Source organism: Strongylocentrotus purpuratus, unplaced genomic scaffold (genome assembly GCF_000002235.5).
Source record: "Strongylocentrotus purpuratus isolate Spur 01 unplaced genomic scaffold, Spur_5.0 spur5_scaffold_17, whole genome shotgun sequence".
In the NCBI taxonomy this organism is placed as follows: Eukaryota; Metazoa; Echinodermata; class Echinoidea; order Camarodonta; family Strongylocentrotidae; genus Strongylocentrotus; species Strongylocentrotus purpuratus.
Genome location: NW_022145602.1, coordinates 18397809 through 18421388, shown reverse-complemented (window position 1 = coordinate 18421388; position 23580 = coordinate 18397809). Strand labels below are relative to the sequence as shown.

The 23580-nt window shown below is 37.3% G+C and overlaps 1 protein-coding gene across 1 annotated transcript; it reads right to left on the bottom strand.

The window, feature by feature from the left end:
* Positions 1-4470: 4470 nt before the first annotated feature.
* On the bottom strand, positions 4471-22497 carry LOC105443893 (E-selectin-like). Its single transcript, XM_030988282.1, has 6 exons — positions 22449-22497; positions 21712-21894; positions 20519-20635; positions 19426-19614; positions 4965-5068; positions 4471-4509 (listed from the first exon to the last, which is right to left on the bottom strand). Exons 1-6 carry the CDS (start codon positions 22495-22497, stop codon positions 4471-4473), a joined length of 681 nt encoding a protein of 226 aa, XP_030844142.1.
* Between the last annotated feature and the right edge of the window lie 1083 nt (positions 22498-23580).

The following is a 23580-nucleotide window of genomic DNA, read 5'->3' as shown; positions in this document are numbered from 1 at the left end:
CGAATACTTTTTACCCCTCACCATCAGAATATGAAATTAAAAGTCGAGGGTAACTAAGCATTTGAAGAGATATCCTTGATTAAAATGGAACAATTTAAACAAAATAAAAAAATTCAACAGTTTTCAAGAGCGTTTGACTCAGGTGAGCAATTAATGAAGAAGAAGAAGAAGATGGAAAAAGGTGGCCCAACTACAGTAACAGTGGATGCTGGGGCACGTTAAGGGACGAGTGGGGGGGGGGGGAGGGAGAGGTTAATAACATTAAAATGAAAGAAGAAACAAAAATAGAGTAAGGAAAAGGAAGAAGATACACTGACCAGCAAAGAAGATCCCCTGAAGCATTGCCCGCACTCTTACCCCGTCAAAAGACTTCCCTCCCCCTGTTCCAAAAACCCTAAATGGATAGACTCACTCAACGCCCCCTGTCCTGCTGATGTACAGAAAATGAGGGCTTATTCAAAGAATATAAAAACAGAAGAAACTCACATGCAGGTAACATTATCAGAGCCGGGCTCGACCCTTACACATGTATCTCCATTACCACAAGGATTGTCCAATGAACATGGATCAGTCAGCAGCTCAAAACCTGTGGATAAAAATGATTAAAAACGTTTGCCTTCCTTCATGAAATGTTAGCAATGTATACCCTGTACTTGTTAGAGCAATGTGATATGCGATATCTCAGTGGTAGAGCAGTGGTCTCGTAGCCAGGAAGACCCGGGTTCGAAATCAAGTCGATGTGCTATTCCCCTTCGGTTAAGCATTAGTCCTCATAACCAAGTCCGTCAGAGAGGACTTCATTCCGTTGGTCCCTGGTCGCTTATTTACAAGCATACTTACTTAGCAGTCAGGTAAAACAAATAAACAAACCTCAAATATATTAGAAGAATAAAACCTATGTTGGCTTATGCGCAATAAATGAAGCCTGTCTGTGAATTATTATCTCATCGATTTAACCCTAATAAGGCCGGGCTATTTGAAGTCTTACTACGGCCAGGGGGGGGGGGGGGGCCATTATGGCCCCCCCTAAGATCTCGGCCGTGAAACGGCTGATCTTTGCGAAAATTTGCACGCATGTCAAGTGAAGTGTATAGAACAATATGATAATTTCAATTTTTTGAAAAAAATCCCTCATTTGCATATTTATGGTAATTTATGCAAATAACGTCATAAAATCACACTTTTACCCATAAATCCTATATTATTCATATTTAAGCATTCTTTTTCACTACATATATTCATTAGACCGTTTGGAACAATAATATGACAAAAAAATTGGAAGAGCCAGCTTATTGCTTATGTTATCTCTTGTTTTGATAATTTCTTATGTATTTCATTGTTTTTTTTAACTTATTTATGTTATTGTTTTTTTTCTTTTCATTTCTTCCTACAATTCAACTATTTTGACTCCCAAAACAACCACCTAAACTTTAAACAAGACCCAATAACCAATGTTTGATCTATTTTTAGGAAAAATGACATTTCCATATGTTTTGTACACAAATCACAAAAATGAGCGATTTTCGGGCTGACATGCAAAGACAAAAGGTCACGTGACCTTGTAACTATAGGTCCGTTTTTTTTTTTTTTTTTTTAAAAGATGCGCAAGACTCTAAAGAAAAAAGTCAGCGAGCGGCGAGGCGCCATCCATATGCGTTCTCGAACAATCAGAAAAATCGTGGAGGGGGGGGGGGCCATAATGGCCCCCCCAGCCTTATTAGGGTTAAGTGCACCCAGTACCACAGAAATATGAATGTGTTTTCCTAATTCGATCAAATAGCAATAACTAAACCATCACCCCACCCCCTCCCCCGCCGGATAGTGGAGAATGTGCGGACATTGTGTGCAGGTAAGCCTGGATCCGATGACTAATGTTATAATGTTTATGTGAAGTGCTTTATTCGGAATAAAAATAATGATGATGATGATAATAATAATAACAATAACAATAATGGAAATAATAATTATAATTGTAAAAATAATAATGATAATGATGATAATGATAACGATCATAATCATCATCATACAAATAATAATTATGATTATTATAACAACAATAATAAAACAATATTATTCATAACAATAATAAGAATAATAAAAAAGAGGTCCGCGGATCATAAGTTGGAGCTTCACAAAGAGGGACCTCGCTACCATCCACTTTACACCTGGATCATTAGGGCGATTTAGAGGTACTGCTTCCAGGTCTCGGCAGGGTTAGGTATCCCATTTCTTCACATAGAATGATTCCTATAATATTTAGCCAGAATCCATTCTAACGATTTAATACGAATACTTTTTACCCCTTACAATCAGAATATGAAAGAAAAAGTCGAGGGTAACTAGGCATTTGAGAGATATCCTTGATTAAAATGGAACAATTTAAACAAAATAACAAAATTCAACAGATTTCAAGAGTGTTCTGCTCAGGTGAGCAATTAATGAAGAAGGAGAAGAAGAAGGAAGAGGAGAAGAAAAAGGAGGAGAAGAAAAATATATGTTTGTTACAGCACATATATCCACCATCCAAGGGCTCAAGGCGCTCAAATATCATCCCGGCTACCGATTCCAGGGCCAACAGCAGTCAATAAGTCCTACCTATCGGACCCATTTAACACCTGGGTGGAGAGTGGCGAATGTAGTAATGCAGCTGCATTACTCACTTTGAACGTCGACTCCAGGTATGTTGTTGATAGAGGCTATCACGAGTAATCTCAACTGTTGAATCGTGATGTCACTCCCAAAGATCAAGTCTAGCCTGATTCTTGCTGTGATGAGATCAATGGTGTCATTATTCGCTGAAATGGCTCTTCCATTTACACTAATTACTTCTGGAAGACTGTCGACAGCAATCACGATCTAAAGAAAAAAAATCAGTTTAGTGACGCAGTTATTCATTTTTCACAGCATCATCGCTTCAAAGTCCCCGGGAGGGGCAGGTATCCCATTCAAACAAATTTAGGTCTCATTCACATGATTATTTTTGCGCAATTGCGAACACTATCCAATTAAGGTATCATTAACAAATACATTTATAATAGGCTATTTTCGTTATGTAATCAAATGTATGCATAAATGCCTTCGTGAAGCGCCTCACTACCAATTATTTCATTCACCTGTTACGAATAAATGTATCTCAATAGTCAGAATTAAAATCGCACATATTAACTGTTGCTAGGTAGGACACACCTTTTAACTTTCCTAACCTAACAACACGTAATATATGCAATTTGCATTCTAATAGTGACTATTGAAATACAATAATGTTTAACAGGTGAATGAAATTATTCGTATCGAGGCACTTAGGAATACATTTGGTTACATTACAACCCAGACAAAACGGACTAACATACTTTTATATGAAAAGATGATGACAAATTTTGACAAATATGGTTGATGGGGTTTAATTTTAAGGTGCATTTTATGACGTATTTTAGGAGTTCAATGTGTCCAGTAACCCTTTCACGGAAACTGTGGTTTGAAAAATTCGTATTATTTCATGTTTGTGTTTGAAAATTCAGTAAAGGTGAAGACCAGTATTGGAAACGCCCCAATTTCAAAAAATGAAATGGAAGCTCTCATTACCAATCATGTGAAAGAATATGTTTTGACTAATACATGATGATAACAATTTGTCGGGAAACCGCCTACTAATTCATATATTTGGTAAATTTGTTTCTCTCATGGTTTGTGAGAGATATAGGGTAGTCCCATATACATCTTTCTGTGTATAGTGCTTGTAACTTTACGAAGAATGGGCCAAATTTCTTATCATTTTGATGATTCCAGAACCTTGCAGATCCTAGATGCTAGATGATCAACCTATTCTGATCGATTCCACAACGTTTCTTTCACAATGCAATCGCTTGACCATAACTGGTCTTTACCTTTAAAAGCGCTTGATAAAAAGGACACATGTTGATGGAATGCTTTGTTTGTATTCAATCTGACGTGTAAAAACAGCTTTACCAAATCTCATAATTTCTGAAACTACACAATGGTACGTTATTTTTCTGTAAGGAGCACTGCCAATTGATGTCTCAACATTGTTTCATTAACATGGGGCTGGAATTTAAAAAAAATACAAAATACTCAACCAATTTTGGCAAATTTTGTATAATTATTCTTCTGAACAGAATTCCCCATTTTCTGGTACTGGTTTGTTTGTTTGAATAAAAGTTAATGATTAAATGAATAAAGATATAAATAAATACATACGTAATACTTAAATAAATAAATGAATAATGGAATAAATAATTAAGTAATACTTTAATTTATTAACAAATAAGTGAATAAATAAATAGATAAATAGAGATAAAATAAATGAAAATATAAATAAATGAATGAATAGAAACATAGATATTTGTGAATACAAATTTGTTAAAACCGATTGGTCCTAACGCAATGGTAGGGTCAGGTTTATGGTTAGATTAAGGGTTAGGTTCGAAATGTCATGTTTATGTTTGCATATTGCTAACCGATCATGACCGATTCTGGTTTACACAGTACTATCTAGAATAAGTAAAATAGTAAACTTTAAACTGTACCAATAACCAAAACGTACTTTATTCTGTGTGTTAGTAATAACATGTGGCTATACTACGTTTAAAATAAAACCTTTAATATAACTTACAGTATGTAAACAGATACTGCATATTTGAATACACTCTCAATTCAAATAAACACGACTGGTGAGTACTGTACTACTCGACACACCTATACACACTCCCATGGAATAGGACCCACACGAAACCAAAGTCCGACTTGGGTTCCGTGGACTTGGTTTGATGCTATTCTGTAATTTGTTCTTGGTCCATATAATGCCGGATAAAGTTATTAAGGTATTAAGGTTGACTTTTTACATTCTAGCTGAATACAATTATTTCATCAGGTGATTGGTACACTTTGCATAGAGAGTTTCCCAAACTGAAGGTTTTATTTCAAGAAATGACCAAGGTAACACTTACTGAATCCAGCAGGTTCTGTACCTCTGGTGACCCAATGGGAACAGCTGCCCGTTTCCGTCGACCAGAAAGGATTTGGACAAGCGCATTGAACTCGTAGGCCAATGCTAGATTTTATAAACGAAGAAACACAATTTTCATTTCCTTAACACAAAAGTCCGAAGTCAATTACAAATTTGAAACAATGATATTGATTGGTTAATATAGTGGTCGACCTAATGATTATGCCATTAGCGATTCATTGCAAACCTTTGCGTTAAGTGTTAACATTATCTACAGTTCTTAGGGCCACGCATTATGGCTCAAGGCTTGGGCACACATAATTTTTTTTTATGGTGGGGACCGGGGGAATCCAATGAATTATTGATAATCTATTGCATTTTCTTTTCTTTTTTTTTATTTGCGGGAACTGCCCCCTACCCTAGCCCCGCTGCGTATAGTCATGGTTCAGTGGCAAAGCAATGACCTCGTAACTGTGAGGCCCCAGGATAAAAAACCGTGTTGATGTGCTATATTAGTGCCCTTTTGTGGGGCATTAATCCTCATTACTGTCAGGTATGACTTAAGGGCGTAGGTTCCCTAGTAGGAATAAATCATTGTCAAAATAAAAACATAAATTGGGGTAAAAAAACTATTACAACGTTATGAGCGACAGTGTAGTATTGTAAACACATTTAAAATTGCAAAGACATGATATGATTTGATATAATTTGATATAAGGTGTTGCTCGATTCCCGCCTTGTGACCATATGTACTTTCTGTAGTGTGCAATATTCTCAGTGGCAGATCCAGGGGGGGGGGGGTCGGGTCGTATAAAAACACGTTAATTTAACCTTTTTTGGAGATGCCCCCCCCCCCCGGCGCTCAGGGGGGGGGGGGGGGGGTTGAGATTTTTCAATTTTTTCGAGGACCAACACAAAAGTGTAGTGCTCACCACCCCCCGCACCCCCCCTCCCCCTTAGAAATCCTGGATCCGCGCCTGAATACTCTAATACTAAATAGACATTAACAATTGTAAACAATATCAGTAAAAGCTTATAAAAAGATCTTACTTGCGTCACCACACAAAGCTCCTGTATACCCCGCAGCACAGGTACATTCATCGTTATCACAGCTCCCCCCGTTCATGCATGGGTTTAAAGAACTGTTACAGTCAACTAAAACGAGGAAAGAAAATGTCCTTAATAAAATCAACAACGATTTTAACATTGATCATTCTCAACCGAATCTTTTCAAAAGCTCGGCATTCAAGATTGTTAAATTATAAAAAGGTTATTGATACAATTTCCGGAAGGGGTAAGTAACAATGACGATCTTGAAATGTATTCAGAGGTTGAAGTCCTGATATGAGCGTAGCATGGCCAATTTTTGTTTGTATAAAATAAACAACTAAACATGAATTTCCTTGAAAACCAATTCTTATTTGATGAATACGAAAAATTCCGATATCCTGTAGCGCATTTACATGCATCGGTACCACACCTCCCTCCGTTCATACATGGGTTGTCACTAGAACAGTCGACTACAGAGAGGAGAGAAAATATCCTTAAATTATTAACGAATTTATCGTTCTCGACGGAACAATTCCAAAAGCTTGGAATTTAAGTACAGTTTACTTAAAGCTAAAGACCTTAAGACAATATTGTTTAAATATTGCCTTCAGAGGTTAAGATGGCAATACTTCAACCTAAATTCGCAAAAAATGAAATATATACCCAAATGTTCAATGTTGAAGTGCATTTGCGATCGATATCCAGGCAGGATCGATATGATAATTTACCAAATATATCAATTAGTAGGCGTTTTCCCGCCAAAATGTGTATCTTACCGTATTTGATTTGTAGTCAAAACATATTCTTTCACAAGATTGGTAATAAGAGATTAAGATTGTCAAATTATGAATTAGGCTGACTTTTCCAATTCTGTATGTTGTTGTTTTTTTTTGGAGGGGGAAGGGGGGGGGGGCTGGGGGAGGGGGTTATAATGATGATCTTGACATGAAGATTTTCTGACGAATCTTATTGGTAATCTTCAGAAAAATTGAGACACACTTCAGTTTCCTGTTGAGCAGGTCAATCCAGTATAATTACTAGCACAGTAACGGGTATAACAATTAACATTGTCTGTACATGTCCCACCATTCGCGCAGGGATTTGAATCACAGGTGTCAATATCTGCGATGGAACTTTTGAAATTGTATTGAAAAAGACACTGGATGAAAGCCACTTTTTACAAAGACTTTTCCAAAAAATGATAGTGGGGATGATCTGCAAAGCTTAAAAACCAATCCATTACCTCTTTCATCAGGTGACAATTTTTGCTTAATCATAAGATAAATGTTAAGATAGAAATTAAAGTATGAGGAAATTTTTATTTGATGTGCAAAGAGCAATTACATAAAAAGTGTATGTATGTAGGTACGTAATCTGCTTTGACTTAATAGCTTACCTGTTTCACACCTAGTCCCAGTAAAGCCATCAACGCATTCACAAGTATAGGTGTTTAATTCATTAGTACAAACTCCTTCATTCATACACGGATCGGAAGAACAATTGTCGATATCTGTGCAAAGTGAGTTCCGAAGATAATGATTGGAATAAAAGCAATGAGAAAAATTATTTTGCGTTTAAGCAATTGATCTGCATGTAGCGGATAAAGGGACAAATTAATTCAATACTGTTTTTTTGAATTAAATCAATGACAGTGGAGAAAAGAATTATTATATTTGTAAAACTATAAATCAATAAATCAAGTGGAGTATAAAATGAACTAAATATCTCTTTTAATGTTTGAATCTTTTAGAAAATCCCGGCCTTAGAAAGAAAATATATGTTGGACAAATGTTATTGTCTCAGTAAACTTGGTGTTCCCTTAACGGAAAAAGGGTTACTAAATCAATTTTCCCTTCATCGGGGTGAAATTAATGTGAAAATGAACGCAGAAATGTCTTATACATAGTCTAAATTTCAAGTGACCTTAGCGCTAAAAGTTGAATCGGTACGATCAGGATGAAATTTACGAGCCTACACATACCCTTAAACAAATCATAGTTGATAGAGATCGTTGCGGTAATCACAATATTAAATCTGCTCTTGAAAGTATAATGCACTCCCCTTTACCATGTATCTACTCAAAAAAAAAGAGAAATGTAGTTTCTCTTATTACTGCACCAAAACGTGAAACATTCTAGCATCTTTTATCTGTACTTTCAATACTTTTGACCCTCCATAAATCTAATGGAGTATAACATGAACTAAATATCTCGGTTAATGTTCGAATCTTTCACAAAATCCCGGCCTAAGAAAGAAAACATATTTTGGAAAAATGTTATTGCCTCAGCAATCTTGGTGTTCCCTTAACCCTTAAAAGGCTGGGCTATTTGAGGTCTTAATACGGCCGGGGGGGGGGGCATTGTGGCCCTAATAAGATCTCAGCCTAGGAAGGTCCAATTAAGGTGAAAATTAGCATGGTGATAGATTGAAGTAATTGAATAAGATGGAATGTTTATTTTCTTTTATGTTTATTTGTTTATTTGTTTATTGATATTTGTATGACAATATGCAAAACAAAAATTGGAAATTTTCAAAAATGCGTGATTTTGAACAATGCATGGGCAGATTGATTTGAAATTGCTGGTTTTAATAGTTTAATAATAACATTTATCAATTGAAATATAATAGTCTCTAATACAAACATACAAATAAACGCACACACAGGTACACATATGTTTGCTACATGTTGTTTTCATATGAAACTATAGTTTCTTTTATATTTATAATTACCAATTTTTGTATGTATTCTATTGCTTTTAATTTATTATGTATTTTATTATGTAAATACAAAAATGCTTGGCCAATACTTAACAAGTATAATCATGAATGTGTTACTGCATAACATGGAATAAATCACTCATGATATTGATTTTGATAAAGTTCATATAACTGCAATATACTTACACACGCACATTTGTGAGAATTACATATTTTGATTGACTTGTGATTATATTTTGTCACCTAATACCGAACCATAGGTTCGCCCATAACAAATTTGGTATCAAATTATGCGGGAGACATGAGGGAAAAAATCCATGCGATTTCAACGCCAAAGGTTCAGGGGTTTTGATGCAGCGGCCAAAATTTGACCGGGAGGGGCATTATGGCCCCCGGCCTTATTAAGGTTAACGGAAAAACGGGTCACTAAATCAATTTTCCCTTCATCGGGATGAAATTAATGTGAACCTGAACGCAGAAATGTCTTATACATAGTCTGAATTTCAAGTGACCTTGGCGCTAAAAGTTGAATCGGTACGATCAGGATGAAATATACGAGCCTAAACATACCCTTAAACAAATCATAGTTGATAGAGATCGTTGCGGTAATCACAATATCAAATCTGCTCTTGAAAGTATAATGCACTCCCCTTTTCCATGTGTCTACTCGACATCAAGAGGAGTTTAGTTTCTCTCATTATCACACCAAAATGTGAAACACCCTCGCATCTTTTGTCTGTACTTTCAACCCTGTTGACTCTGAATTAAGAAAAATCTCCAAGCTTGCATGAACCGTACATCGGAAGTCTGTTAGTCCTGGAAAATGGCTCGCAAATTACACCCAAGAGTTGCACATAAAATTATAGGCACGTGGGAGTATTGGCGATATCAAGAATTGATATGTTCTTTCATCAGATGATTTTTTTCTTCTTCACTGGATAAGATATTTAGATCAAAATGAAACTAAAGGAAATTAACTGAAGCAAATTAAAGAAACTCTTCCTAACAAATATACGAAAGGCGCCGAAATTACGTCATTCTGCAGATATGTGATCAAAATGTCATTTTCCGCAGATGTAATATAGAACACGTATGCAGAAACAAAGGTAACTTTTGAGACAAAGTTGTACACGAAAAAGGGACAAACTTATTTTTAAAGAAGAATTTCTGGCAAATCTTATTTTGTAATCTGCAGAGAATTGAGACACGATTTAGTTACCGCATCTCGTTCCAGTATAATCAGGAGCACATGTACATGTATAAGAGCTGACACGATCATAACATGTTCCACCATTCGAACAGGGATTAGGATCACAGTCGTCAATGTCTACAATGGAAAATTTGAATTTGTGTTGAAAAGGACAATAGATAAAAGTCACTTTGTACAGTGGTATAACAAAAAATGAGAATGAATATGAACTGCAAAGCATGACAATCAATTAAAATGCCCTTCCATCAGGTGAAATAGTTTAATTTGTTTCAGGATTTAATATGAAGAACAAATTGAAGTTAAAGAAAATTAACTGAAGTATATTAAAGAAACTGTTATTAAATATATACAAAATGTCGTAAAAATATCGTCATGATGCAATTATGTCATCAAAATGTCATTTTCAGCAGATGTAATACAAAATAAGTATACAAACCAATATGAATTTTAAGACAAAGTTGTAAAAAAAAAGGAACGAACATTTTTTTAAACAGGAATTTCTGAGGAATATTATTTGGTAGTCTTCAGAGAATTGAGACGCAATTTAGTAATACCTGTTGAGCAATTCATTCCATAATAACCAGTAGCACAATTACATGTATAAGAGCTGACACGATCTGTACATGTCCCACCATTCGAGCAGGGATTTGAATCACAGCTGTCAATATTTTCGATGCAACTTTTGAAATTGTATTGAAAAAGACACTGAATGAAAGCCACTTTTTACAAAGACTTTTCCCCAAAATGATAGTGGGGATGATCTGCGAAGCTTAAAAACCAATCCATTAGCTCTTTCATCAAGTGACAATTTTTGTTTAATCACAAGATAAATGTTAAGATAGAAATCAAACTAAAAGGAAATTTGTATTTGATGTTCAAGGAGCAATTGCTTTACACGAAAAGTGTATGTATGTAGGTACGTAATCTGCTTTGACTAAATAGCTTACCTGTTTCACACCTAGTCCCAGTAAAGCCATCAACGCATTCACAAGTATAGGTGTTTAATTCATTAGTACAAACTCCTCCATTCATACACGGATCGGAAGAACAATTGTCGATATCTGTGCAAAGTGAGTTCCGAAGATAATGATTGGGATAAAAGCGATAAGAAAAATTATTTTGCGTTTAAGCAATTGGTCTTTATGTAGCGGATACAAGGAAAAATTAAGTCAATACTGTTTTTTTTAAATTAAATCAATGACAGTGAAGAAAATAATTATTATATTTGTAAAACTATTAATCAATAAATCAAATGTAGTTGAAATGAACTAAATATCTCGGTTAATGTTCGAATCTTTCAGAAAATCCCGGCCCTAAAAATAAAATGTATTTTGGAAGAATGTTATTGTCTCACCAATCTTGTTGTTACCTTCACCCTAAAAAGGCCTGGCTATTTGAGGTCTTAATACGACCGGGGAGGGGGGGGGGGGGGGTCATTGTGGCCCCCTAAGATCTCGACCTAGGAAGGTCCAATTAATGTGAAAATTAGCATGCCCAATAAACAAATTCACGTGAAAATCACGTCAATATCAAGGTATCGACTTGAACAGATTGACGTTCTTCAAACACTTGACATTTACGTGATTGTGTTAATACGCTTCTTGCACTAGGTCACCTATAAAAACACGTACACTTAATCACACAATTGTCACTGGAATATCACCATTATAATAACGTGATTATCCCTACCTTGGATACCATGGTTTGTAAACCTAATACTCCCGTTTTTGTTTGGTTATGAAATTACATCTTCATTAACGAAATTATCACATTCTTTAGAAGTTTTAGAAGGGGGGGGGGGTGGTGCAAACATCCAAGAAGAAAAAAGCTTGTTGCAACTGGTCCAGTTGATGAACCAGTTAATTCCAACTGGTAACCCTGGAAATTGAAATGGGCTAAATGAACCAGTTGATCCAGGCCAGTTAGAATTCAACTGGTCTAGCTGAGCCAGTAGAACCATTTGGTAAAACTTCCACCAGTTGAACGGCAACAACACTTCAATACTGGTACGTCTGTATTTCCAATGTAAAGGCATTGGTAATAAGTGGACTTAAAATATTTAATTAATCGAATTTTTTTCATATACTTGTATTTTATTTAAATTATTTATTTCAGATTAAATGTTTCCCTTATTCATGTTTAATTAAATGTAATTTATACGAAGTAGCGAAAGGTCCTAATAACTGGTAATTTATATTTGAAGTATTTTCGAAATGAATTGCATATAACTAAATCATCAGTAATTAAGAAATATGCTGTAAATTCAGATTAATTGTTACAAAAACATAGATCTGCACGCACCCCATATTCAATATGCAAATTATTTGGTGTCAACTGGTTCAACTGGAAATATTCCAACAGTCAGTCATCAACTGGTGCAACTGGAAATATGCACACAGACCAGTTATCAACTGGTGCATTGACAATATGCCAACAGTCAGTTATCAACTGGTGCAAATGGAAATATGCCAACAGTCAAGAGATTATCACCACGGAACTTAAATGGTAACTGTGAAACCATCAAGACACCCAAGAATAACTCATTTTTCACACCTAAAAAATCACAGATTCACACCTAAGATTAAAAATCAGTTTGAGTCACGAGATCATCACCACGGAACTTATGGTAACTTTGACCACCTTTTAAAAAGGTGTTTTCAGACACCTAAGAATTACTAATTTTTCACACCTGGAAATTACGGATGCCCAGTTTATATTGATACTACGTTTGAGTCACGAAATCATCACCGCGGAACTTGTGGCAACCTTGACTGCCATTTAAAAAGGTGTTTTAAGACACCTAATAATTACTAATTTTTCACACCTGAATATCACGGATTCACAGCTTAGTTTAGTAATCAGCTTGAGCCCCGTGATCATCACCAATAAAGTTATGGTAACTCTGAAACCATTTAAAAGAGGTGTGTAAGAGGCTGTTCACACCGGCAGAGATAGCGCGGTCTAGCCCGCGCTACACCGCGCTATCTCTTCGGTGTGGAAGGTACAACGTCGTTTCGGTCCGCCCAACAGCAAGCCACGGCGAGCCAAAACGGCGTGCCACTGTAGTATGCACATCGTGTGCTCTCTCACTCTCCTTTCTCCTCCTCTTCACCTCTCTTCTTTTTCTTTACTCTTCACATATGCAGCAACATTTTCTATTCTTCGATTTTTCTCTTTCCTTGCTTTATTTTCTGTTGTCTTATATATTTTTGTCTTATTATTAAACATTTATGTCTTTTCTGTCAGTCGTCATTGTCTCTTTTGACCTTTCCAGTGTTCACTATACTGGCTGCCTGCCGTAGCAACTAGCAGAATAGACAAAAGACTTAACTACGTTTCGTTGACAATCAGCCAAGCATTAATTCTGTCGTCTACGGCTGATTGTCAACGAAATGGAGTTAAGTCTTTTGTTAATTCCATTTGTTGCTACGGCAGACAGCCAGTGAAAACGACTTCGTTTAATAAAAATAAGGAAATGCAAGCACTGCTTTAAACAAACAGAACTTTGTTATTCCTAGCTCATTTTTCCTAACTGATGTGTCATGAAAGGGCATACACTTCACTTTCTAGAAATGTGATTTTCTCTTTGAAATTCAGATACCGTCCGCCAAATGACTTTTTGGTTTCCTCTCTTCAAATTCATTTTAATCACTCATGCGTGAAATATGCATTCATATAAGTGGCATCAAATAAAAGAAGAGGATCTAAGCTTTACAAATATGTGTCATTTATTAATTATAAATGTGGATAAGTTTTGATAATACATCGATAATTCTCGGTCTCGTTTTTTCTGGGACGCACTGTATAAGTGTCGTAACAAGTTTTCAAATTACGGATTTATAATGTTATTGTTATTCTGCCACTCTTTGGTCATGTACGTATATATATATTGGTTTTCTTTCAAGTCAATTATATTTACATGTTACACAAATAATGTTTGTCATTATTTTGAGGGATCCACATTTTAAAAGCTCCGCTTTTCAGTGGATCCCTCCATTTCTACAGGTTTATCTGGCAAAAACTATAAAAAATATTATACGGGATATTTATGTATACTTTCTATTTCATAACTTTAAACCATGTTAAATGTATTATTTGTATTTGTATAGTATTTAATATTTATTGTCCATTTCTGGAGATTTGATTTTCACTGGTGCAACATATACAGAATAAAATGTACTAATGAATTTACAAAGATTCTAGATATTAACAGTAAATAAACAAGCATATTATTGAATATTAAATTTTATATCCCTTATCGTAAGATTGTTGCATTAGGAGTGTACACAACACGAAAAAGAATAGTTTTACTATAAAAGAAGTTTCCTGCCGCCTACATCGAAATAGTACATTTTTTATTGCTGACGTCACGCATAGTACCTTTTTTCCTAGGGAAAAAAGGGACTATGCGTGACGTCAGCGAGCGTACAGGATTTCAATGCCTCAGCTCACAGCGCTCAAGCATGCGCACATGCAATTTGCGCTGTGCGCGCGATAATTGCACTACACTATACGCAATAGCGCCAGCTAAACCCTGTTTTTGAGCCGTGCAATTTTCTTTTATTAGGTGGTCTGTCGATGACAGATCACCTATTGATTTCGTTAGAATTTTCTTTCTTTCTTTATTCTTTATTCTTTATTCTTTATTTACTTTTATTTATTCCGTACACTTTTTTTGTGTATACGTTTACTCGAACTCGACCTGGTCAATTTCCTTCAAATTTCTGTTAGTCATCAGGCCCTATGATATGAAGTTCCCGAAACCTTTTTCAAGTTCATGGGGTCATCGTGACGTCATCCAGGCGCCATTTTGTAAAAATCAGGTCATTATCATATCTCAATAACGAGTAATAAAAAATAAACCATATTTAGTATACATCAACTTCCGGTCAAAGGTCAACTAAAAATGTCAACAAAATCCGTGCGCGCACCTCGACGCGCACGTACGCGCGCATTACAATTTTAAAATGCTCTAATTCATTTCAAATTTTTTTTGCACACGTTTCAGGCCATTGTAAGCATTTTTAAAATTTGCGCGCGCGTAATTATGCGCGCGCGTTTCCGCGCGTATCCACGCGTCCTGATATTTTGCAACATAGCATCGCCAAATTTTCTCTGTTATCATATTTATTACATTTTTCCAAGCATTTTGATACCTTGTTTACCTTTTTCCGACCTGTAATAACGGAATTAGCGGCTGTCAAAGTTGAACGCGCGCGCCGACCTGCGCTATTTGTATCCACAATACATGGGCAAAAACATGCCTATACAAAATTCATTGTAACTCTTCAGAATGGATAGATACCCCCCAATTTCTTTCATATTTAAATAGATTATGAGTTGGAGATATGATTTCATGTCTCATTTGACCCTCAATTAACTCATGACGTCATCATAATGGCCTCCGAACTCAAAATTTCAATTTGCATATTATGACGTCAGCAGATTTTTGGAAAATTGATTGTATCTCTGTAAATATTGATTAATTTTCTTTTAAATTTTGATATGTTCTACCTGAGAATATTCTCTACAAATATAGTTGCAACGATATTTCATTTTGACAATGGTATCATGGCGTATTTTTGCGATTTAAGGAGGCATGTCAATTTTTCACATTTTGCGTGTATTCTCTATGGGACATGATTTTTTCTCAAAACTGGATTCTACATCCTCGTCTTTCGCGAGCAATATCTCCGTATTGTTATCTTTGTTTACGCTGAGCTTTGAGTATGTTTTAGCTGAGACAATAAGCTATCACAAGTGTGTCCTTTATTTTTCGATCAGATGCCGGGATCATGCTCATATTTCACTTGCAAAGTGGGATTTGAGAATTCCATTTTCCGTTTACGTGTAATCTCTATGGGAAATGTTTTGGTATATCGGTAACGCACTTGACTTCCGACCTCGAGGTCCCTGGTTCGAGTCCGGGCGCACAGTGGGCCAGGGAGGAACCAAAGTGTGCCAAAACTAATTTCTGGGGATTTATTTTCTATAAATCCATAGGAAATGTTTGGATGTCCAGGGATTTCTGCTTAAATGGTATTACCAACATTTTCTCTGATATCTAAGCTTTAAGTTGATACCAGATTTGGCATGTCAATTTTTTACATTTTGCGTGTATTCTCTATGGGACATGACTTTTTCTGAAAACTGGATTCTACATTTCCGTCTTTCACGAGCAATATCTCCGTCGTCTTAGCTTCGTTTTCGCTGAGCATCGAGTATGTTATAGCTGAGACAATAAGCTATCACAAATCTGACATTTATTTCTCGATCAGATGCCGGGATCATGCTCATATTTCAGACCACCTTAATCGTCCTCGTGACGATTTAAATTTTAGTTTATTTTTATTTCTTCCGTACACTTTTTTTGTGTATACGTTTACTCGAAATCGACTTGGTCAATTTCCTTCAAATTTCTGATAGTCATTAGGCCCTATAATATCAAGTTCCCGAAACCTTTTTCAAGTTCATGGGGTCATCGTGACGTCATCCAGGCGCCATTTTGTAAAAATCAGGTCATTATCATATCTCGATAACGAGTCATAAAAAATAAACCATATTTGGTATACATTAACTTCAGGTCAAAGGTCAACTAAAAATATCAACAAAATTCGTGCGCGCACCTCGACGCGCACGTACGCGCGCATTAAAATTTTAAAATGCTCTAATTCATTTCAAATTTTTTTTGCACACGTTTCAGGCCATTGTAAGCATTTTTAAAATTTGCGCGCGCGTAATTATGCGCGCGCGTTTCCGCGCGTACTCGCATTTTGCAACGTAGAATCGCCAAATTTTCTCTGTCATCATATTTGGCACATTTATTCAAGCATTTTGATACCTTGTTCACCTTTTTCTGACCATTAATAACGGAATGAGCGTCCGTTAAGATACGCATCCGTGCGTGCGAGCTCTTGTAATACATAACATACATGTGCAAAAACATGCCTATACAAAATTCATTGTAACTCTTCAGAATGGACAGATACCCCCAATTTTCTTTCATATTTAGATAGATTATGAGTCGGAGATATGATTTCATGTCTCATTTGACCCTCAATTAACTCTTGACGTCATCATAATGGCCTCCGAACTCAAAATTTCAATTTGCATATTATGACGTCAGCAGATTTTTGGAAAATTGATTGTATCTCTGTAAATATTCAACAATTTTCTTTCGAATTTTGATATGTTCTACCTGAGAATATTCTCTACAAATGCAGTCTCCACGATATTTCATTTTGACAATGGTATCATGGCGTATTTTTGCGATTAAAGGAGGCATGTCAATTTTTTACATTTTGCGTGTATTCTCTATGGGACATGACTTTTTCTCAAAACTGGATTCTACATTTCCGTCTTTCACGAGCAATATCTCCGTCGTCTTAGCTTCGTTTTCGCTGAGCATTGAGTATGTTGTAGCTGAGACAATAAGCTATCACAAATGTGAAATTTATTTCTCGATCAGATGCCGGGATCATGCTCATATTTCAGACCACCTTAATCGTCCTCGTGACGATTTAAATTCTAGTTTCTTTTAGATCTGAATGTAAGATGTGAATGTGAGTATAAGGTTCATGTTATTACAGAAGTGTAGGAATAATACAGATGGAAGGGATATAAAACAAATATAAAATGACTCATTCTCGGAACAAGCTAAAACTATTCGCACTCAGAAACATCATTAGTACTTTTCTCCCTCGGGCCGATGGCCCTCAGGAGAATAGTACTAGTTGATGTTCCTTCGATGCGAATAGTTTCAGCTAGATCCTCGAGTGTCATTGTATATTTGTATAGTATATCTGATTACTTGTCAAAATTACTGTTCTGTAGGAAATGAAAAGTAAATATGAACTGAACTAAACTGAACTGAACTGACCCAAACAAATTGTGGTTGTATTAAAAATACAGTGCACCTTACAACTATATAGACAAGGAAAAACTTGATATCAATAACAAGTTACAAGCTACTGTTATAAGCTACTGAAATCATGACATCTGATTGGCTGAGAGCAAATTTGTCATAGAAATTTAGCAGTTGTTATAGATAACAAGTTTTATGAAACGGGTCCCAGGTCTGGAATACAATATTCACTATGCTTGCAAAGAAGAAATGAATTGTGAGCTTTGATATGTGAGATAATTTCGATGCAACCAAATTTAGAAACTGTCAAACCATACGAAAACTAGTGGAAATCATCATTTATAAATATTTCCTAAAGCAGTAAATATCTTTATCGTGGATTACAAACTATCAAATAAAAATATGAGCTAATGAGCCGAACTAAAATTAAGTACAAAACAGCGCTTGATTTTATGAAAGCTGTACAGAGTTGGAAATATTTTGCATCGCTTATCATCCTAACTGTTTGTCGACTATAATAAGGAAATAAATATTAATTGTGTCTTATTTACCCAGGGTAGCCATATCAGTATTAATAGAACTCTTCCTGTGGACCCTGCAATCAATGACAGGTACACATTTACACCTGAGCAGAGAGCTCGACATGGAGGCAAAACGGCTTGTCCAAGTATGTAGGCACCGAACAAGGATCGAACCTAGAACCTCTCGTATAGGGAGTCCAGAACCTTCACGAATATTACCACAGTGCTCCCATATTACACTTACCCACACAACGGGGAAAAATTTGCAAGAAACTTCCTGAGCCCGTGCAGGTAACAGACGACGGACCCGCTCGGCTATAACCAGCCGGACAAGAGAAGTTGCATCGTTGATTGTAGCTTACTGAATCACCGGGTGAACACGAAGAAGATACGTCTTCGTCAAATGAAGGTACGGTGCACGTTATTACTGAGTTAATAATGAAAAGAATCAGACAAACCATGAGTGCCTTTAGACAAATGTTAAAAGACTTGCCATAGATGTTCATGAACCCGACCTTAATTTCCGATACTTCCTTAAATTGCGAAAACCTCATTCCCTGTTATAAACCCCGGTCAGAGAGCATGAAGTCATGCCCTGAGCTTTGGACACAACCGTATACAACTTTATGAAGACATCATATCTCCGGTGATGACCCAAACCCAAAACCCACAACCTTTCGTAAGAGAGTCGAGAACCTTTACGAATATATCACAGTGCTCCTTTATTGTGGTGGTACACAAGTATTAGAAATAGTTATGTTTGTGGATATTTCAGCCGTCTCTGAACCGATTTTGATCAAACAAAGTTGATTTTGTCATTTAAATTATATGGTCATTCAAATTTGACACTCAGTTTTTCATTATCTGACACAAAATTATTTTGTGTAGCCCCTTATGCAACATAACTCAACTATCCCTTTAACCCCGGTCAGAGAGCATGAAGTCATGCCCTGAGCTATGGATGTAGTAGATTACTTGAACAAAGAATAAAAGTGGAGGACACGACCGTATACAACTTTATGAAGACATCATATCTCCGGTGATGACCCAAACCCACAACCTTCACGAATATACCACAGTGCTCTCTTTTTACACTTACCCTCACAACGAGGAAACGGTTCCGAGAAACTTCCTGAGCTCGTGCAGGTAACATTCGAAGCACCAATTAGGTTATAGCCAGTCGCACAAGAGAAGCTGCATATGTCATCGTAGCTTACTGATGTACAGGGTGAACAAGAAGAAAATACATTTTCTTCTAATGAAGGTACGATGCACGTCACTGGGTTATCTAAAGAAAAGAATCAGTCAAACCATAACCATGAGTGCTTTTAGAAACATTCAAACAGTCTTGCTATTAATATTCATGAATCCGACCTTAATTTTCGAAACTTCCTTAAAATGCGAAACCCTCATTCCTTGCTATTAAAGGGATAGTTGAGTTCTGTTTTCAGACCGCGAATGCCTTTATAGTGCATGGTTATCGCTCTTATTCTTATCTATGACATTTCTAGTGCCGATTTAGAACCTAAAATTGCTATGAAGGTAATTTTAGACCCCAAAATGTGTGAAATTTAGCCAATACGATCATACCAAATCAGCTCCCCTTTCAAAAAAAATACGGTGACCGTTAATTAATTATTTAATTAAAAATAACAATACATGGACCAGCTGGTTGTGCGTAATATAACCAACACGAAAATGCCACCAAAAAGCCAACATCGGCATTGGCTGAAATACGACGTAAAGGGCGTAATTTCGTTTTTCAACGGTTTTTTCAAATTATGTAATATTTGTGGTGGTACACAAGTATTATAAATAGTTATATTTGTGGATATTTCAGCTGTCTCTGAACCGATTTTTATCAAACAAAGTTGATTTTGTCATTAAATTGTTTGTTCTTTCAAATTTGACACCCAGTTTGTCATTATCTCACCAAAAAATATTTTGTGTAGCCCCATCTGCAACAGAACTCAACTATCCCTTTAACCCCGGTCAGAGAGCAAGAAGTCATGCCCTGAGCTATGGATGTAGTAGATTACTTGAACAAAGAATAAAAGTGGAGGACACGACCGTATACAACTTTATGAAGACATCATATCTCCGGTTATGACCCAAATCCACAACCCACAGCCTCTCGTAGGAGAGTCGAGAACCTTCATGAATATATCACAGTGCTCCTATATTACACTTACCCTCACAACGAGGAAACATTTGCGAGAAACTTTCTGAATCGGTGCAGGTAACAGACGGTGGACCCGTTAGGCTAAAGCCAGTCTGACAAACGAAGTAGCACTGTCGATTGTAGCTTACTGGATCACCGGATGAACATGAAGAAAATACGTTTTGTTCTAATGAAGGTACGGTGCACGCAATAACTGAGTTAATAATGAAAAGAATCAGAAAACCATGAGTGCCTTTAAAACAATATTAAACAGACTTGCCATAGATGTTCGTAAACCCAACCTTAATGTCCGATACTTCCTTAAATTGTGAAATCCTCATTCCCTGTTATAAACCCCAATCGGAGAGCATGACTTAAGTCATGCCCTGAGCTTTGGATTAAATTAATAACTTGGGAAAGAACACAAGTGGAGAATACGACCGTATACAACTTTATGAAGACATCATATCTCCGGTGATGACCCAAACCCACAACCCACAACCTCTCGTAGGAGAGTCGAGAACGTTCACGGATATACCACAGTGCTCCCATATTATACCTACCCCCACACTGAGGAAACGGTTCCGAGAAACTTCCTGAGCTCGTGCAGGTAACAGTCGACGCACCAATTAGGTTATAGCCAGTCGGACAAGAGAAGCTGCATAGGTCATTGTAGCTTACTGATGTACCGGTTGAACACGAAGAAGATACGTTTTCTTCTAATGAAGGTACGGTGCATGCATATACTGAGTTAACAATGAAAAAAAATCAGATAAACCATGAGTGCCTTTAGAAAAAATTAAACAGACTTGCCATAGATGTTCATGAACCCGACCTTAATTTCCGATACTTCCTTAAATTGCAAAATCCTCATTCCCTGTTTTAAACCCCAATCGGAGAGCAAAAAGTCATGCCCTGAGCCTTGGATTAAGTAAATAACTTGAAAAAGAACACATTATTACACTAACCCTCACATCGAGGAAACATTTGCGAAATCCTCATTCCCTGTTTTAAACCCCAATCGGAGAGCATGAAGTCATGCCCTGAGCTTTGGATCTAAATAACTTGGGGAAAGAACACAAGTGGAGGATACGACCGTATACAACTTTATGAAATCAAGATATTTCTGGTGATGACCAACACCCACACCCACAACCCACAACCTCTCGTAGGAGAGTCGAGAACCTTCATGGATATACCACAGTGCTCCCATATTACACTTACCCACACATTCAGGAAACGGTTCCGAGAAATTTCCTGAGCTCGTGCAGGTAACAGTCGACGCACCAATTAGGTTATAGCCAGTTGGACAAGAGAAACTGCATCGTTCATTGTAGCCCACTGATGTACCGGTTAAACACGCAGAAGATACGTTTTCGTCTAATGAAGGTACGGTGCACGCAATTACTGAGTTAACAATGAAAAGAATCAGATAAACCATGAGTGCCTTTAGAAAAAATTAAACAGACTTGCCATAGATGTTCATGAACCCGACCTTAATTTCCGATACTTCCTTAAATTGCAAAATCCTCATTCCCTGTTTTAAACCCCAATCGGAGAGCAAAAAGTCATGCCCTGAGCCTTGGATTGAGTAAATAACTTGAAAAAGAACACGTTATTACACTAACCCTCACATCGAGGAAACATTTGCGAAATCCTCATTCCCTGTTTTAAACCCCAATCGGAGAGCATGAAGAACACAAGTGGAGGATACGACCGTATACAACTTTATGAAGACATCATATCTCTGGTTATGACCAACGAAAGACTTTTCCCTACCCGGCGGCTTGCCGTGGATTTAGAGACCGTACGGGAACCGTCCGATTTTCATTTCTACGGCATGTGTGGTCACATATTCTGCGGCGCCCGGGAGGTGCCCGGAGAAAATTGGTCGACTGAAATGCAAAGCGCCCGTTAGGGTGCTGGCAGGGTGCCGGCCGAGTGCCGGCCGGTAACCTTACGGGCTCCGTCCGATGAGCAGGTGTACCGATAGCTCCCGGAAGGTGCCATGCCGGGGCCCGGCCGTTGTCCTCAAGGCGCCCGTCCGGCTGCCGTGCGGTGCACTGAACTACAGAGTGAGTCAGAAAAAAATGTCCCACTTTTTAAAAGTTGTATTGTTTGAAGTATGAATATGTAATCATGGGTTTCATGATACATCTTGATAGAGTTATCCTCCCAGTACATTTAGGTACCATTTTCATTTGAATCTCTGCATGTATCACTGAGTATCAGACATTCTTTACATGACTGCCAGATCTCACTTGCGCCAAATTACCCGGTGAGGAATAAAACAGTGCATTGAACACAGACAGTCAGACACGCGCACACGCACACACAACCACCCACATACACACGCACACAAAAACGCACACACAACACACACAACACTCATGGTGACAATTCGTCATCATGAAGCACAACATCCGCCAATACGCACCAAGAGGACAGCGGCCACTCAACTTTTCATACGATAAGAAGAATTCCCAACAAAAATTAACAGTTTGGGTGGGCCTTGTCGGGAATGGAATGCTCATTTGTGTGCGTGTGCCTGTGCATGTCTTGTAAAGATTGTCTGATGTTCAGTCATGCATGCAGAGATTCAAATGAAAATGGTACCTAAATGTACTAGGAGGATAACTCTATCAAGACATATCATGAAACTCATGATCATTATTCATACTTCAAACAATACAACTTTTAAAAAGTGGGACATTTTTTTCTGACTCACTCTGTATGTGTCCTCTAGTATCCGCACCTCCTATATTTAAAACAGCGTTGTACATTTCGAGATGTCGCCGTGAGGGACCCGCACGGGCAATATTCATTTTAAATGGCCCTCGGACGGCAGACGCCTGTTGTTGTGCATATCATCCGGGGCTCTTGAGGAGCCCGTGAGGGAGGCGTAGGGTACACGTACGGAACCCTTGAGCACCGCAAGGCGCCCTAAAAGATTTTTCATGTGAATTGACCCCCCAAATCGTGAGGGGCCCGTCCGGGCACCGTCCGGAGCCCGCATGGGACCCGTAAGGTGCCCTACGGGCCCTTTACGGGCTTTCTACGACCTAACGGTCAGATAAAAACGCCGGGAGGATT